Source organism: Rhinoderma darwinii, chromosome 4 (assembly GCF_050947455.1).
Source record: "Rhinoderma darwinii isolate aRhiDar2 chromosome 4, aRhiDar2.hap1, whole genome shotgun sequence".
NCBI lineage: Eukaryota > Metazoa > Chordata > Amphibia > Anura > Rhinodermatidae > Rhinoderma > Rhinoderma darwinii.
In genome coordinates this window covers 401,451,795-401,469,861 of record NC_134690.1, presented here as the reverse complement: position 1 = coordinate 401,469,861, position 18,067 = coordinate 401,451,795, and the positions used below count along the sequence as shown (strand labels likewise).

General features: G+C 46.9%; 1 protein-coding gene across 1 annotated transcript in view; it reads left to right on the top strand.

Annotated features, from left to right (window-relative positions):
- Positions 1–68: 68 nt before the first annotated feature.
- PPP1CB (protein phosphatase 1 catalytic subunit beta) overlaps positions 69–18,067 on the top strand; it is a 41,514-nt gene continuing 23,515 nt past the window's right edge. The window contains exon 1 of the mRNA XM_075863454.1: positions 69–410. Within this exon, the coding sequence (XP_075719569.1) occupies positions 359–410 (52 nt within the window). The 5' untranslated portion in view covers positions 69–358. The remainder of the gene's footprint in view (positions 411–18,067) is intronic.

Below are 18,067 nucleotides of genomic sequence, written 5' to 3'. Positions count from 1 at the left end.
AGGACGCGGATGGCAATTGGATCTAGCGGTGTGGTTAGGCAGGAGGTGGTTAAAAAAAGAGCGGGATGTTTTACTAACTCCTCCCAGAAGGGCGGAGCATTGAAATATAACAGCAATGGACTTCTAGAAATGTCAAAGTTCTAACCCCGCCCCTGAATAACGTTCCCGCCCATTGGTCGATTTTCCTCCCACATGCCATTGTTTCTCTAAAGGAGGCGTGGTTCTATAAGGTAGCGCCTCCTTCTGTGGTGATTAGCTGATGTTCTTCTGCGGTCCCTCCCCCTGGGCGTTGCTCTCTCGTGCTGTGACGCAGCTCCGCCCGGCTTGTACTGCTCGGCTCTGGTGAGGGAAGCGCAAAATGGCGGACGGAGAGCTGAACGTGGACAGTCTCATCAGCAGACTGCTGGAGGGTGAGTGTCCCCGGGGGGACGAGGAGGGCGCGGGAGACTAGAAGCCACCGGTAATGAAGATCGGGTGTGAGATGAGCGGGCGGCGGCTGCAGTGTGAGATGAGCGGGCGGAGGGCGCGGAGCGGGTGGGAGGCCCGGGGCGCAGGAGCTCCAGTGATACCCGTCAGTTCTGCTCTCTTACTAGTCCCAGGCCGTTACCATGGAGACCACTGGGTGACCTGAGTAGGGGCGTCGTGTTACTGTGGTGATATGAGGGTCACCCGAAGTGACGGGCGTTCAATGTGAGGAGGGGGATGGGCAGGTGGATGAAAGGGGTGTCATGGATGGCAGTAATTGGGGTGCAGAAAGTGACGAGGGGTGTGATGTAACGTGTGGGTCCTGAGAACACATTATGGGGGTGCTTGGGTCTTTTTGGGGGTGGTCCGGGCACATAATTGTCACTAAGAGCGATACAGAACCGCAGCGGCGTAACGCGATATGTTTGGTGAACGCGTCTCTGTGGAAAACCGTGTCTGGAAAACGGCTGCGAGATGAGAGAAATGTCGCCGGTCACATGATACGTCCTGCGCGGTTTTGTAAGATGCGGCGCTTTATGCGCGTTGTTAGTAGATTTCGCAGTATTGGACGTTTATCTTGGAGACAATTGCGCCAAATTTGGGAAGATGGTGCCGGCCGCTTCTCTCGGCTTTCGCCGTTCTCGTCTCGTACGTTACACCGGGGACTTGTATGAAGTGCGGTGCCCCCCCCCCCCCCCCCCCATATAAGAAGTGTCGAGTGGGGGTTGTAGTCCTGCAAAGAGGGGGGGGGGGGTTATATGTGTAGTGAGATGGATGACATGCTCCTAGGGGTGCAGGTTATATTGGGGTTCTTTGACTTGTGGGGTGTTATTACTTTTAGTGGCCCCTAATGGGGTGAGCCCACGAGGCGGGGGGTGAATACTTATACGCAGCGTCTGTAGTTTTAATTCGCACTAGTTTGGCTGAAGAGCTTAACCCTCGTTCACATCCGTCGGAGGCTCAGTCAGACCTTTCCGTCCGTCGACAGCGCTATTTACTCCGTATAAGAACCAAAGCGGAAATCTTCCGGAACGGAGACACAGACCATTCGCAACGGAAGCGTTACCATTGAAGTCCATTGTGATGCTGACGGAAAGCCGTGGGTTCCCCTGACGGAAAGGTCTGACGGTACCCCGACGCAGATGTGAACGAAGCCTTACAATGTAAATGACGGGGGGGGGGGTGTGTGAATACTTATCGGTGTGGAGTCCTCCTATAACTCCTCCGGGCAGGGTATAACTTGTACAGTGCAGAGTTTCGGCTGGAGGTGACATCGGGGAGGGCTGAATATTTATAAATGCTCAGATTGTTATTTTCTATGGGTCAGGCCCTGTTCACACCTGCGTCGCTGCTTTCCATTGTTCTGCTCAGGCACAGGATCCGAACAAGAGATAATCTGGAAGCCGCGGTCCTGTGGCACCACAGACATCGCCGGCGGCTGACGCGACCCATTTAATGGTTTTCGTCGGTGTCTGTGGTTTTGCCGGAAAAAGATGTGAACTGCGCTGTTTTTAGCGGATCAGTCAAAGAATTCTGGAACTTTCCATTATTCTCAAGTTTTAACTGATCCGTTCTGTATTTGTCATTTTTTTGGCAAGTAGAAAGTAACGCGCGGTAGGAAAAAAACGGATGCAGATAGAAGACGTTACGTTTGTATCAGTCATTCATTGACTTCAATGTTAACAAAAAAAACACTTTTCTGTTATTCTGGACTGAGATAACGGTGTGGCACGCTGCGCCGGTTTTTCGGTAAAAAAACTGAAAGCTGACAGAACGGAGCGCAACTCAGGCTATAAAAACATTGACATCAATAGTTACTTTGACAAGTTCTTTCTCCCGCGCAGGTGTGAGCAGAGGCTTAATTTTTATTTATTTTTTGCCAGTCCTTTGGCTGCAGAGCTTACAATCTAAGCAGCGGGGTGGAGGGTGAATACATCTTAATATTAATCATGATCTTCAGCTGCTGGTTGTGAGTGGGAACGTGTCTTGTCTGCAGAGCGGTCCCCGGTAATGTGGGGGAGGGGGCGCTGAATATTTGGTTGCTGTTTGACTTCACAGAGTCCTGGGAGTTGCTGTTTGGGTCTGGATCAGAAAAATAGTGGTCCTGGTGGATGGGCAGCGGGCACAAGGTGATGTACAGTAACAGATGGGCAGGGCATGGGACATGTTGGCAGCGTGCAGTGGTTCCTAGTCTGGGGTGTAAACTTGCAGGGCTCTATGGGGCATCTGCAGCGGCACAGACGGTTGTTTGTTGTGCGGTCCTGATATATGGGCCTGCAGTTATGTACGTTACATGCCCACGTCTAGGCTCATTCACATGGCGCGGTTGCCTCAATTTCGCCAATAACCACTACACTTTGCCCGGTAACTGTTGCAATGACCTGAGATTTAACTGCGCCGTGTGAATAAAGCTTTAGTCTCTTCCTGCGCACGTCTTCAGGGCCGGAGACATTTGTGTTGACGGTAACAAGTTGCTGCATCGTTGGTCGGACCGCGCCAATTCTGCTTTAGGGTTTACCCGGAAAGCCTGGGCCATCACGTCCAACCGTGTTACATAACCGGTGGTCTCTGCACCAGACACTGGCGCTCATGTACCGTGCCGTCTAAGATGGCGGTTATCTGTGACGTCTGCACAATAAACTTGTTGCTTTTTAGAAGCCCGGTTGTCGCCCCCCCCCCCACTCCGCATGCAGTTTAGTCTCATAGTTATTCAATGGCGCCAATCTGCACCTTTTCCGTGTTTATTATTGGCGCAGGTTTTCACATTAGAAGTGCGTTCATTATGGAGAAGCGTTACAGAAACCCTGTGCACTTGCGTTGGATGCGGAAGGTCAGACGTGGAGACGGCCCCTAAATCCTGAATGTGTGAACACGGCCGCTGTCTGGGATCGGTCACGTGCACGCAGCGGGGTTTTCTGGTTGATCATCGTAGTTCTCTCTCATTTCCAGATTGTAAGATTCCGTAGCATCAGCGGTGGCGCGGCGGACGATCAGATGAGTCTTTACAATGTATAGTCTTCCTGCAGGTGTATAACATACATGGAGTGGTCTGCCCTGACCAGGTGTGGTGTCTGCAGGGCTTTGCTGCCTTGCATCTGGGAGTTGTGGTGATGTATGGTGCGTACAGACCTCGACGTCCCTATGGCTGGAGCTCGGAGTGTAAGCTCTCCGCCGGCTTCCTCCACACAATGCCACCTTACATGGGCATGCAGAGTCTGGTGTAATATGGAGGCTCCAGGCGTCTGGTGTGAAGTCGGCTTCTGGTAATTCACTAATAGGAGAATCCGCCCCGGGGTTTTATTAATCCCGCGTTGCTCCGTCAGCGATGTCCTGGCTGTTTTATGTCGGCCTGTAGTTCTCGGTGAACGTTTCTGGAAAGCTGGAGCTGCTGAATTTCTGGAATATCTTCCGGGTTTGTGGATTAGGACCTATCATGTGCCGTAGTTTTGTCCATTTGTCTTTCCTGGTTTTTTACTGAACTACCTTACCCAGCATGCCCTTGGACTGATCCGCGTCTGTGTATATTTACTGGGCGATTTCAACATTCACATTTATTTCTATGCAATTTATGTATGTTACTGTTTATGGGTCGACTTTATCAGTGATCGGTCACCTGTGGCTGAAACTAAAATTCCCAACATGCAGCAATAGTCTGCAGCTTTCATAGCATGCTGGGACTTGTAGTTTCCTGTCAGATCAGGAATGTGTAAGATTTTATCTCTTGTGGTGATTAGCAGGGTCACTCGGACATTAAAGGGGGGTGTTGTCTCTCAGGGATTGCCTGACTTAGACTGTGTTCATGTGTTGCAGTCAGTTTGCGTCTTCATGAAAGGCAATTAAACGGAAATTGACCGTGACGGGTGACCACAGAGTTACTGAGCTAACTGGAGGAGAAGCCTTGGGCTATGTTCACACACTAAAGTAAAAACGGCTCTAAAATATGGAGCTGATTTCAAGGGAAAACTTCCTCTGATTTTCAGCCGTTTTTAAAGCCTCACGAGTTTTTGTTGCTTTCTTTGGATCAGTTTTTGGAGCTGTTTTACTATTGACACAATGAAAAACGGCTCAAGAAGTGACATGCACTTTTTATGGTGCTTTTTTTTTTTTTTTTTTAACGTGCTCTTTCTTCAACACCCCGTCTGAACAAAACATAGTTTTTCAGATTTGAAATCGATGGGCAGAGGTTTGGAGGTGTTCAGCTTCCGGTTTTTCGGGGTGTTTACGAACACAGACTTGCCGTTTTTCTGTGACCGAAAGATTAAGAGATTTGGCCCCGTAAGTGCTAATGTGGCAGACCGGAACTGACGCCAGGAGATGTCTGATGCATGAACAGGCCAGGTTTTCGTATCGAGTATTTGAGAATCGCCCATTAACTCCATGGTGAAGCTTCCCTTTATACGCCCTCTAGTCTGCATGCACTACAGCCGCTGTGCTTTCTACCAAATAACTTTATTCATGTGTTGCTGGGTAACAAAACAATGGGAGCATGCCCACTACTGTCAGGTGCTTTGCTGAGCATGCTCTATACAGTCCTCCACTATATTGTATGGTAACCTAGCGGCTCTTCAGCTGTTGTGATACTACAACTCCCAGCATGACCTGAGCGCTGCAGTCATGAGTCTGTTCCTTTTTCTGCATTGGAGAGTAATCCTGGATATAAATGTTAATGTGATGAGCTCGGCGGCCGTGGTGTTTGCAGGGCGTACGCTGGGTGTGTTGTGTGCTCAGTGACTGGTGTATGTGTAATGCGCTGAGTGAGATCTACCGCCAGGTTCTGATAAGACTGTTATCCGCGCTCATCGTGGAGAGCTCTTGTTCCTTACATAATACAAAGAGGCGCTGCTGCGTTCACCCTACAGCTATAGGGACCGTCCCGTAAAACCCCTGTCCAAATGCCAGAGACCCCACCAATGAGTCAGGAGTCGCTCTTGCTTTGGAAGACTTCACTGTGGACATATCGGCAGCTTCCCCAGTGACGGTCGCGCCAGATAAGATGAACAATTAAAGTCTGTGGGACAATGCTCATTAAAGGCAGTGGGATGACGGATGAAAAAAAGCGGATTTCAACACCTGGCACATCCGTGTGTTTTCGTTTTTTGACATGCATTGTCCTGCTAATTTTCGTCCCTGCATGTGATATGGGCCAGGACACTGCCCGAGCAGGGAAGCCTATTGATTTGCATCCTGGGAATTGTCCTCTGCACTGACACTGCCTGCGAGGTCTCTGTACATCTCCGGGCTGAACCTCCAGGGAGGAGAAGCCTCTACTATATTTGGCGAGAGATGAGATTTCCTCTATAGAGAGCCGCAGCTTCAGGAGAAATGAGGAAGAGACTTGGATCTGCTGTATAGGCTTCATGTCTCGTCATCCTGAACAGGTTCCCAGCCGTGTCCTCTCCTCATTGTAAAGCACCAGGGATAGAGGCAGCCCAGAGAAAATGCCTGTCATTCGCCACTGCGTGTGACTATTATAAATTCTGATCACTTCTAATGTAAAATCTTTCTACATTGAAAACCACAGCAAAAAAGTCACTTAAAGTGAACCCGGCGTAATGCAGCGATGCGTATGTTATAATCTAGAAAATGAAATCTGATGGTATTTGGTGCATTTTGGGGTTATACTTATTGTTATGGGACAACCCTGTCTTTGAGGCCTTTTGAGGGAGATGAGCGTTATGGAAAGGGTTCCTCTGCTCATGTCCCCCCCCTCTATTAGCCAGAGTAAAGAGCTGCTTCTTCTCTGGCGGACTCGGTGCGATGACTATCACCATGTAATGCCACATTTCTCCTGTAGTGGCTGCTGCTGCCAGAACTGTGATCTGATCGCCTGCAGAAACACACCGCATAGACTTGACCATCATTGTGATCGTTGTGTAATTTGTTCCTCTGCGTTGCCGCTCATGTATTTTGCGCAATAACTGAATTAAGAGCGTATTGCTGCGGTTTTGGTGCCTATTTTATACCGCAAAATATGCAACATGTGCGTGTAGCCTGAACGTTGCAATTACTGAGTTTACCCATTTATACCCCTTCCTGCTGCAGCCGTTCATTTATTTATTTTTTCCTCCACCTTTTTAAGAGCCATAACTTTTTTCCCACGGTGGAGTATGCTGCGAATACCTTGTCAAGAACTGACATGTCACTTTTTCAGCGAGGCGGTTTTCAATTCCGCCTCGTCTAAACAAGGGGGTGGCTTCCCATTGAAAGCAACGGAAGTCTTTTTACAAGCCGAATACACGCTGATTCCAATGCAGAAGACTCGTCAAACGGCGTGAACTTTCCATAGTGTACAAGGCATTAGATACGCTGCAATACTTCTATATGGCAGTACTTAATAGGAGCACCAAGATGGCAGACATGGGGGGGGGGATTTATTTGGCCACTGGCTGCCATGACGACCAGGGGCCATGGAGCGAGAGGCTCCCCTCCTTCTGTATAATTGCTCAGGTGCCGCGGTTGCTATTGATCGCGGCATCCAAATGGTTAAACGGCCGGGATCAGAGTTCTCTCTCATGGTAGCAGGCAGTGTGAGGTGTCAGCTGTAACACAGTTTAGATTGTCAGCTCTTGTGGGCAGTGTCCTCTATCCATTCAATCATTGTTTCCCTCTTGTTTCCGGTTAGTGAAGCGCTGCAGGATCTGTTTCTGCTATACACGGGGGTTTAACGGGAGGGGGTCGGAGCGTCTACTATAGACAGATGTGAGTTTACCTCTATCGTTCTCAGAGTTCAGCTCCATCTCTGCTTCTACTTGCCAAAAATATTAGTCTGACGCTGCCGGGTGATTGCAGTGCAGCTGACGGCATTGTCTTGTGGAATTACCAGTTCAGCGATTCCTGATACATTTTATGAAGTCTCTCAATGGGAAATGTCTATTATACACGACTTTATTGTTAAACATGCGTCTGGGTTGTAATGGTTTCCGTCCTGGGTCCTGTCATCTTTCGACCACCCCGGCTTGCTGTGCTGTTTTAACCCTTGTAATGCAGGGTGCCCTTCATGTGGCCGTCTGTCACTGTAATGAGATCCTCCTGGTATATTTAGTCAGCAAGTAACTCATCCGTGTGTAGTTACTGCGGTGGTGGTTTTGCTGCTGGCACGGAGGGGGGGGGGGGAGCGTTCTGAAAATCACTCACCCACTGGTCTGTAGAGGTCACTAAACAGGGAAACATTAGTGATGAAACAAGTTTTATGACCTGGGATGGTGGTTGTGTAATGACAGGAGAGACGGCAGCACCCAAGACTCATTGATCACCAGGTGCCACATTCAGGTGATCGCCAGGCCTTGATAAAGTAGAATAATTACATATGAAAATCAACGAGCGTACAATTAATCGTCATGGTGATAGTACACAAAACGTGACACACCCTATTGTGTATATAGTGACCATGTAACTTTTAAGATTTACGCATTTTGTGAAACGCCGAACGTGTGTGACAATCGTACTCGCTACAGAGCTTATGATTATTACTGACTGCAAGTCCTGACACTGTCTAACCGCATAAGGCCTCATGCACACGACCGTAAAAACTCCCGTTATTACGGGTCGTGATTACGACCCCTAATAACGGGCTCATAGACTTCTATTGGCGACGGGTGCCTTCCCGTTTTCTCACGGGAAGGTGCCCGTGCCGTTGAAAAAGATAGAACATGTCCTATTTCAGGCCGTAATAACGGCACGGACAGTCCATAGAAGTCTATGGAGCTCTCGTAATGACGGGTGGCTACATGTGTGCACCCGTCATTACGGCAGCGTTGCTAAGCGACGTCAGTAAATAGTCACTGTCCAGGGAGCTGAAAGAGTTAACTGATCGGCAGTAACTCTTTCAGCACCCTGGACAGTGACTACCGATCAGTATAAACCTGTAAAAAATAAAAATAAAAGACGTTCATACTTAGCGACAACTTCCTGCTTCCTCCAGTCCGGTCTCCCGCCCGTTGCCTTGGTGACGCGTCTCTCTCGACATCCGGCCCGACGTCCTGGATGACGTTTCAGGCCATGTGACCGCTGCAGCCAATTACAGGTCAATCACAGGCTGCAGCGGTCACATGGACTGCCGCGTCATCCAGGGATGTCGGGCTGGCTGTGAAGAGAGGGACGCGTCACCAAGACAACGGCGGGTAAGTATGAATTTCTTTAACTTTTATTACAGAAAAGGCTGTCCCTTCTCTCTATCCTGCACTGATAGAGAGAAGGGGCTGCCGATTAGTGCAGTGCTATTTTGCCGCCAAAAACGTGCTCGTAAATACGGGTGGAATACGTGTGACACTGGACCCATATTTACGAGCACGGGTTCGTAAATACTGGTGCAAAACGGGTGGAATACGTGTGACACCGGACCCGTATTTACGCCAGTATTTACGGGTGGGAAAAAATACGGTCGTGTGCATGAGGCCTTAGTCAGTGGAAAAGAACTTCTGGACAAGGTATATGCAAAATGTGCACGCCTACAAATGGTCCTTAAAGGGGAATTCCTATTATAAGACGTGGGGGTATAAATTCTGGGACCCCTGACGATCACCTGAGCAGAAGCCTCTTTAGCTTTTTGCCTGCACAGTGGCGCTGCGGGTGCGGCGGCTCCTTCATACTTGGGATTGGTGGGGGGCTCTGGCAGTGGGAACACTTCTAATGATGCGAATACCTTTTAAAGGGTAACTAAACGTTCAACAAAAAGTGAGGCCGAAACGAAGCTGCTCAGCTCACACGAGCACTTCTGCTGCTTCGTTTTAGCAATTGGTGGGGTCTCAGTGCTCGGACCACCACCCGTCAAAACTTCTGATATGTCACTGACATGTCAGAAGTTTGAACGTTTAGTTACCCTTTTAATACTTTTAAAGGGGCTGTTCTGTTTTTTTACTGTCTGGGAAGATAAGCTGATCTCAGGGGATCTTATGCCGGGACCACCCATCCACTAGTAACCTCTTCCCCCTTCCCCCCTAGCCATTTTTTGGACTTTCACTTGGTGTTTTTTCTCTCCACCTTCCAAAAGCTATAATTTTATTTTTCTGTCAATATAGCCACATTGTTTTTTTTTTGCGGGACAAGTTGTAGTTTTTCATGGCACCATTTATAGTACCGCCTAATGTACTGGGAAGCTGGGAAAATTATTTGTGGGGTGAAATGGGCAAAAACAGCGATTTACGCCATTTTTTTGTGGGATTTTGGTTTTACGGCATCCATCAGGCGGTAAACTACGTATTCATCTTATTTTATAGGTTGATACGATTACAGCGATACCAAATTTGTCTGGTTTTACCACTTTTAAAGAAATAAAACAATTTGCTAAATTAAAAGCTTTTGTCTCCATATTCTGAGAGCCATAATTTTGTAAAAAAAAAATTCCATCAATTTAGAGATGTGAGGGCTTAAATTGTGTGTGGCGAGCTGTAGTCTTCACTGATACATTTTGGGGTATACGAATTTTTGATCACTTATTTTATTTTTTTTTATTACGTTTTTTTTTGGAGCGCTAAGGTGACCAAAAACAGCAATTTGCGTGGTATGTGTGTGTGTTTTTTATTTTTTACGTCATTCACCGAGCGGATTAAACCACTATAGTGTGATAGTTTGGACTTTTACGGATGCGGCGATACCAGTTATGTTAACTTTTTTTGGATTTATGGGAAAAATGTGTCTCGAACTTTTAAGACTTTTTTTTCTTTGGAACATAAATTTATTTTTTCTTTTTATCAGTCCCCACTTGAAGCAGCGATCATTGGATCGCTTGCATGAGGTGCTGCTGTACTAATGTATTGCAGTATATCGTGATTCTGACAGTCTGAGGCAGAGCTTCAAGGGAGTACAAATATGGCAGACCTGGGGGCCTTTGTTAGGCTGCCATAACAGTTGTTACCAGCCGATCGTGCCGCAGGGGGCGCGTGATGGCTTGTTTAAGGGGGGCGCCCCCGTGATTCTAACACTTTAAAGGTGTTAAACGGGCGAAGTTAAAGTGATCTTGGATTCTCGTTGCAGTGAGGTGTCGGCTGTGTAACACCGCTGTGTATGGTGCGAGAACAGCCAGTGAGCCCGCTCCATACTTCTCCTTAACCCTTATCACGTACAGTTACGCGACAATGCGTTAAGGGGTTAGCCGTCATTTTTAGGGGAATCAGCATTGAAATGGATGGTCTGTGTGGCACTCGGGTCCCCCAACCAGGCATACAGATAAAAGCAGATTTCCCTTGAATCTGCTCTGTTCACGTCTGCCGGATCTATCGTTGGTATCAATTGGTGCCCAATTGACTACTAACATGGTAGATTGGAGTTCCGTCTTGGTGTATATGGTCCTCAAATCTGGTGGATTAGCTGATGGAGCCTCCAACGCAAATGTGAACAGAGCCTTGGTACAAGTTCTGTAAAGGTGGATGATTTCCCCATAGGTATGTCACCCAGCCTTCTATAACTCCTGAACGGCAAGCCAGCCTAGCTCTCAGAGTAACCAAGCAGATTTTCCATTCTTGGCCGGGCACTCCTGGTCTATGTGGCCGTCTTGTTGTGCTATCCCAGCCCCCCATGGTGATGGGCCCCTGTGTAGCATTGCCTTTGTGCTGGTGCAGGGCATCAATAATGGATCAGGATTTAGCACGTCCGGCTTTCTGCTGAGAACGCCACCTCTGCGCCTTGTAATCCTGCTGTGAAAGGAGCATTCACTTCAGCTGATCCTTGAAGAATGAGGCTGGAATTCTCCCTGCGCTGATTTATTTTTTCTGTCCCCACTTGTTTGTTTTTGTACTCAAAAAGGATATTGTTTTTCAGATTTCACAACCTCTGATACAGATCTGTTTGTTTCAAGCAATAGCAGGAATTAAAGGGACTCGTGTACAAGGATCTTACTCAGCAGCTATAAGACCAGTGGCAGAGGCTTAATCTGGTAAACTGTTTCACGTGGCATCGTGTCCTGGTCTTTTGCACCCATACTGACGAGCGAAGAACCCAAACCTTTTAGGATTAGCTGCTACAGAATCCCTGCGTATAATTGGTTTATCTGCTTTCATAAAAACATGTATCCCATTAATAGTGGCCGGGCCCGTGTATGTTCTGATCCTGAGTTACATCCTGTATTATACTCCAGATCTACACTCACTATTCTGTTGGTGGAGTCACTGGTGTATAATATAGGATCCTGTACTGATCCTGGGTTACATCCTATATTATACACCAGTGACTCCACCACCAGAGTTTAGCTCTGGAGTATAATACAGGATCAGTACAGGATAAGTAATGTATGTACACAGTGACTCCACCAGCAGAATAGTGAGTACAGCTCTGGAGTATAATACAGGATGTAACTCAGGATCAGTACAGGATAAGTAATGTAATGTATGTACACAGTGACTCCACCAGCAGAATAGTGAGGGCAGCTCTGGAGTATAATTCAGGATCAGTACAGGATAAGTAATGTAATGTATGTACACAGTGACTCCACCAGCAGAATAGTGAGTTCAGCTCTGGAGTATAATACAGGATATAATTCAGGATCAGTACAGGATAAGTAATGTAATGTATGTACACAGTGACTCCACCAGCAGAATAGTGAGTGCAGCTCTGCAGTATAATACAGGATGTAACTCCGGATCAGTACAGGATAAGTAATGTAATGTATGTACACAGTGACTCCACCGGCAGAATAGTTTTTTTTAAAGACCTCTGCTTGCTAACAGTACAGGGAAACATTCTTGTTACAATTCAAAGGCTAAAACCAATGTCCAACTGGCACAGGTGCTGGGTTCGGTACAGTGTCAGCTGTGTTGTTATGAGACCTGCTACTATGCCACAGGGATATGATCAGGACCAAGCATCCAGATGTTGAACGGGTTGTCTAGGACTAGAAACAATGTCTGATGTTTTTCCAGAAATAGTGCCACGTCTGTCCATGCTCTGCATCTATTGCCGTTCAGCTCAACTTGCTTGATAGTAGACATAGACCTTGGCACTTTGGCAGCAGGTGCTTTTTTTTTTTATTTTTTTATTCCTGGATAATCCCTTCAATAAAAATATTTCTGCTCATTGACAGCAAGCAGATTTCTAGGTGAGAAATTAAGAAGCAATTTAAATTAGAATGGTGAAAACACCTAATTTTTGATCACATAAAGCCAGATAACTTATTGCAGGCATAGCTGGAAGTGCGAGCCTTGGGTACTGCAGCGGTGCTCGCCCCAGGGTCAATCTTTAGGGACCCCGTTTATATAGCTCACGATCTTCTTAGCTAGTTAGAGCTCTAGAAGTTCTCAGCTCCTCGATCCCGGTTTACATGATTATGGAGCTCCTCTTTAGGGTCCAGTCACACGTTACGGTTTTATTGCAATGTGTCCGCGATGCCCTTAGTGTGTTTTGGAAGCTCCTATATTCTAAGCAGTTATACGGGCGGCACCTCAGGTCCTTTAGCGTTTCTGAGATGACTGTAGGTGAGGTGTCCGTACTGGAGGACGTTGTGTTATACAGGAGGTGGGTGTCCTACTCGGGTGACGTCCGCTCAATAAACACGTTGCTCAGATTCTCTGACCAGGACATCTCATTAATGTTTTATCTCCTGTCACGCCAGCTGCTTCCTTCGTTGGGCTTTCTATGGCCACCGTGTGTCACGTAACGAAGGGCTGCCATGTCAAGAACTGTTAAGTGGTTTGTTTTATTGGGGCAATCCTATTAACCCCTAAACGATCTATAACACAGCTGTACATCATGGCCTGTGGCTCCATATGCGGACTGTCAGTTGTGTATTACCACTGTCACCTCGCTCTAACGGCTGGGATTGGAGAGAACTCAGAACCTGGACTTTTAACCCAACTAAGATGCTGCGGTCAAGAGCGACCGCGTCATCTAAACCGTTAGAAAGCGTGGTGTATTGTACCAGCAATCTAACGATTGCTTGTTCAAAAAAGTCATGTAAAGGAAAACATTTTTAATTAAAAGTTAAACTGGATCACACCGGCTCGCCACGTCCTTTCTTCCACGATAGGGTCGTTGTTGTTTTTCTCTGGTCACAAGCGTTACGAACAGAAGGATCTTCATTATTGCTCGCAGTGTGGCACCAGCCTCTCCAGCTCTTGCCCGCACGGTAAAGTTCCACTGCCTGAACCAGTGATTTTCCAGTGATTTGTTGCTTCCCTTAAAGTAGCCGGCTGGACAGAACAATGGACTGGCTCATCAGCTGCTAACCAGGGATATTTAGGCCAGCTCAGAGGGGGTTAATGTCTGGGATGATGCATTTTTTTTCTCAAGATAATGTTTTGTTTTCCCCTTTTGGGGTTATGGGATGATGTGAAGAGAGCACTGACAATAAAGGGTGTATCCCCAGGAGAGAGGGGGCACATTCCAGGTAGATATCGTCCCTATTTTATTGGGTGCTGAGAACCTAAACATGGATGTGGTCTCTGCAGGTGCCACAAGTTTGGCGAATAAAGAAGTAAAAAATGTTCGAGTCATGAAATTTACGCTGGGGCAGCAGAACATCTGTTTGCTGGCGGTTAGGAGTGTGGTCATGTCAAGCTGCACCAGAGACCCTAGTTCTTATTTTTGCGACGGGTACCCCTATTATGTACACAACAAGGGGCCCAGATGTCCTGCGGCTGTTGTGCTAGACTCGACCCATGTAATGGTCCCTCATGATGCTTTGTCACCATGTAGCACCAGCTTACCAGGGAGTACCGGAGCATATGTGATATACACATATGTACTGTCTAAGGCCACCGCTGCTGGTGGAAGACGTGAATCTCAAGATGTGGAAGCTGCTCCAAAAATATCGGATCATAGGTTTGATTCCGCAAAAAAAAAGTTCTTGGAGAATTGAAGGGGCTTATTGTGGAAGATCAGCGATGCGTTTCACTATGTAGGAAGCAGCCAACAGATTATATTAAGGGTCACAAAAAACACGCCGGAAGCCATTGTCCTGCCCTGCGGGGCCTCACGTATTCTAGATTATAAGAATTACTGGCCAGTCTAGTAAATGACAGCGTTCGCAGATGTTCAGTCAACAACGCCAAATGCTGCGAGAAGAACTAACGCGTTCCATCTATTCTACAGGATCGTTGTTGTTGTGACCCTGCAGATTGTGTAAATGGTCCTGACAATAGTGACTACTTGCATCTAATTATCAGCAATCATCCGTACGTGTGCACCCGCTGCCACCCTACAGTAGATCTGCCCCCCCCCACCTGTGTGTGACTTCTCGCCCCATGGAGCAGGTTTAGGGTGTCGCTGCTGTACGGTTTACATTGCTCTCTGGCGGCTGCGAGTTGTTGCTCTGGCTCTGCTGTTCTGTTGCAGCGCTGGTTTTATGAATAGCTCATTGTCCTGCCACACACGGCTTATCTCACCATCTATGGGAATGAACGGTTTATCTCGTGTGCCGCAGAGGAAGGTGCCAGCGAAGCAATAAATTGATTTTAGTGGGAATTGTCCCACTTGACAAACGCAAAAACGATCGTCTGCTTAAGTGATGGGCACTGGAGAGCTGACGGCACCAACGTAATCTTCCAACCAACGACAACCTGAGGGTTGGTATAATGCATGACGAGTAGATCTTGGTGGTATAAGTTGGCTGAATCCCACTATCGTTCACGATCACCGGCTTCTGTAGGGTTGCAGATTGTCATCTGTTAACTAAAACTAGACGTTTGACGTTATCTGCCACGTTGCAAATTTATTTTTTTTTGTTCTTTATCAGTATAGTCTTGTATGTTGCTGCCCGGCGCGTTGGTACGAACGATCGGACCGTTGGTCAGGCGCGTTCTTGCTGATCAGATCCTTACGTGTAGGGCCAGCAAAAGAATCTTTGCATTTAAATGTTCCAGGATTAGATAAACATGGCCGCTTTATTCCAAAAACCGCACCACACCTGTCCGTGTGTCTGGTATTGCTGCTCAGCGTTATTGAGGGTCAATGCACACTGTGTATTGCGTGCGGCAAATCCGCATCATAATACAGTACCAGCGTAGTCTGAGATGCCAGGAAATCTCATGTAAAAGTTGCGGAATTTTTCAGGACGGAAATTTACCTCCGGTGCATTTTTTTTATTATTTTTATTAGAATTCGCAGCATGTTAATTTATCTTGTGTTTTCGCTTGCGAATTGTATCTACCCAGTGCGGTGGAAAATTGCAGCATGAAAACGTAAAAACCACACCAAAAAAAACGCACAATCCGGTGCGGTATTTACCTGCGTATTGCCGTGGTTTTGGTGTGTATTTTCTGCACTAAAAAATAGTCCATGTGCATGTAGCCTGAGGTGAATGGGACTTTGCTGCAATAAGACTCGACCTGTGGACAGGTGTGTTGCAATTCTCAGAAGAAAGCCGCCATGTTTTTCTAATCCCGGACTTTCCTTCTGAATGCAATACTAGTCATTTCTTGATTTTTGTCTTTACTTGAAGGGGTTGTCTGAAACCTTGAATTTTATATATATTTTTTTTCTTCTAAAAAAAACCAAAAAACTGCGCCACTCCTGTCTACAGGCTTAGGATGGAATTACTACCGGACACAGCCCATCGCTGAGCGTGGCCGTGTTTCTAGAAGAAAAAAACAAACCGGTTCTCTGATCTCGGACAAACCCCTTCAATCTCCTACAGTAAGAGCAGCGATGTATCCGCAGTCTGATCATCAAATCTATCATTTTTACAGAGGTTTTTTTCACCATTAACAATGGGATGGCATAAATGTCTCTTAGGATGGGGGGGGGGGATGGGAACAGACCATTAGGACTAACGCAAAAATTGGAATGGTTTGCCATTCACTGCCCCGTGTTACAAAGCTCCAGCTATGGGGGAGGTGAAGAGCCGCCCCAAACACTGGTAGATCTCGATAACGCACAGGGGTTTTTCAACACTTTGGGAGACATCTGTGACATGAGAAAAAGGCCAGGAATAGTGTTCATCTCTTGGGGACCCACCGCACAGTCAGTGGGACTACTTGAGTCGATTATCCCGACTACAGGGAACTGCCTACAGTCTCTGGGGCCCCCATTTCATCTTTTTTTGAACATTCCACCTTGTCCTGCATTTTTGATCACTTACGATCGTCCCACCAAAAATCGGGTGCGTAGTTTAGACCTTCCTGATCAATGGAGGAACAATGTAAGACCATACAGACTAAACTAAGCGTTCCCTGAATAGATGGAGACTATAAAGCCGCGCTCTACAGCCTCTTCACACTAAAATAGCCAAATATTGTGTCTCCTGCTTATCTGTTCGCTGTATCGTGAGGAGCATCGAACAATCCTCCCATTATAAAACCATTCATTGACTGGTCAGGACTGTCGTGTTATGGACGAGGAGCGCTCATAAATTCCCAGGCAGCAGACAGCCATAAATAGTCATAAGATACAGCTCAGGAGAACGTCTGGAGAAGATTTCCATATGGAAAGAGACTTTAATCCCCCGTCGTGTAAGACTCTATCTGACTACAAGTGCGCAGGGCAAGGAGACAACTCCTCTCTGCACGGTATGTGGTGTCGATCGCTGCTGCCACTCCTTCCCCTAGACAGATGTGAAGGAAGTTTTCGTACATGTCGGGGTTTATCCCCGAGAGAGCTGTTTTTATATAGCGATGGTGGCGGTCTTACCGTCTCCATCATAAGGCAATTACAAAGTGTAGTAACCCCGCGTCTGCTGGTCTGCTCAGTCATTGCCTCCTAAGAACCTGTTTAATGCAAAAATACAGACCTGATATTAAAAGCGGACCCTTCACTAAGGTGGCAGCCATTGTTTCCTGCACTCTGTTGCTGGATTGACTGCTCTGTATGGAAGGTAGATCGCCCAGACATGACCAATCGATCCCGCAGGGAGATATAAACCATGACTTCCTGCAGTTGCAGCCCCCCAATGATCCGCTTGAAAGGGGGTCTTATGGTCTCATCAAAAAGATAAACAAGCTTTATTAGTTGAAACGTTATAACATTTTCTAATATACTTTCTGTATTCACGTCTCACTTTTTGTAATATCAGTCAGCTTGTCAGTAATTTGGAACAGTCATTGTTTAAAAAAAAAAAATATCTGTCCTAGTCATGTGGTGGTCGCACGGAGGCACGGCGCGTTCCAAGAGACCGCTCTGGTTATGGTATGCATCTTTGCAAAAAAAAGCCCATGTTTGCACTGTGTGAATATACCCTAATCCTAGCGGTTCTGGTTCTCTTGTAACGTGTCGTGGATCCATGTGATCACATGACCAGGCCAGATTATTATCCGCTGGAAGTATACAATGAAGTGTTCCATTGAGTGATGGCAAGCAGAGATCTGTAATACCCTTGTAAGCTTTATACTTTCTGTATTGGGCGATGGCCACACGCTAACCTGAAAACTGCTGTAAAATACGGAGTTTATTTCAAGGGAGAACAGACTGAGTTTCAGCATTTTTTTTTTTTTTAAGTATCAAGCGTTTTTGCGGCCGTTTTTGGAGCGGTTTTTCTACTGACCCAATGGAAAACTGCTCCAAAAAATGGCTCAAGAAGTGACATGCACTTATTTTTGGAGGCGTTCAGCTTCCGTATTATCAGCTGTTTTTCGGGATGTTTGGTCCCAAAAACAGCTGAAAATAAGCAGTGTGAACATACACTTAGTAATTGGGGTGGTGTGTGAGTTGTTCCTGCCTGTGTCTGCGCTGAGGGGGTTTT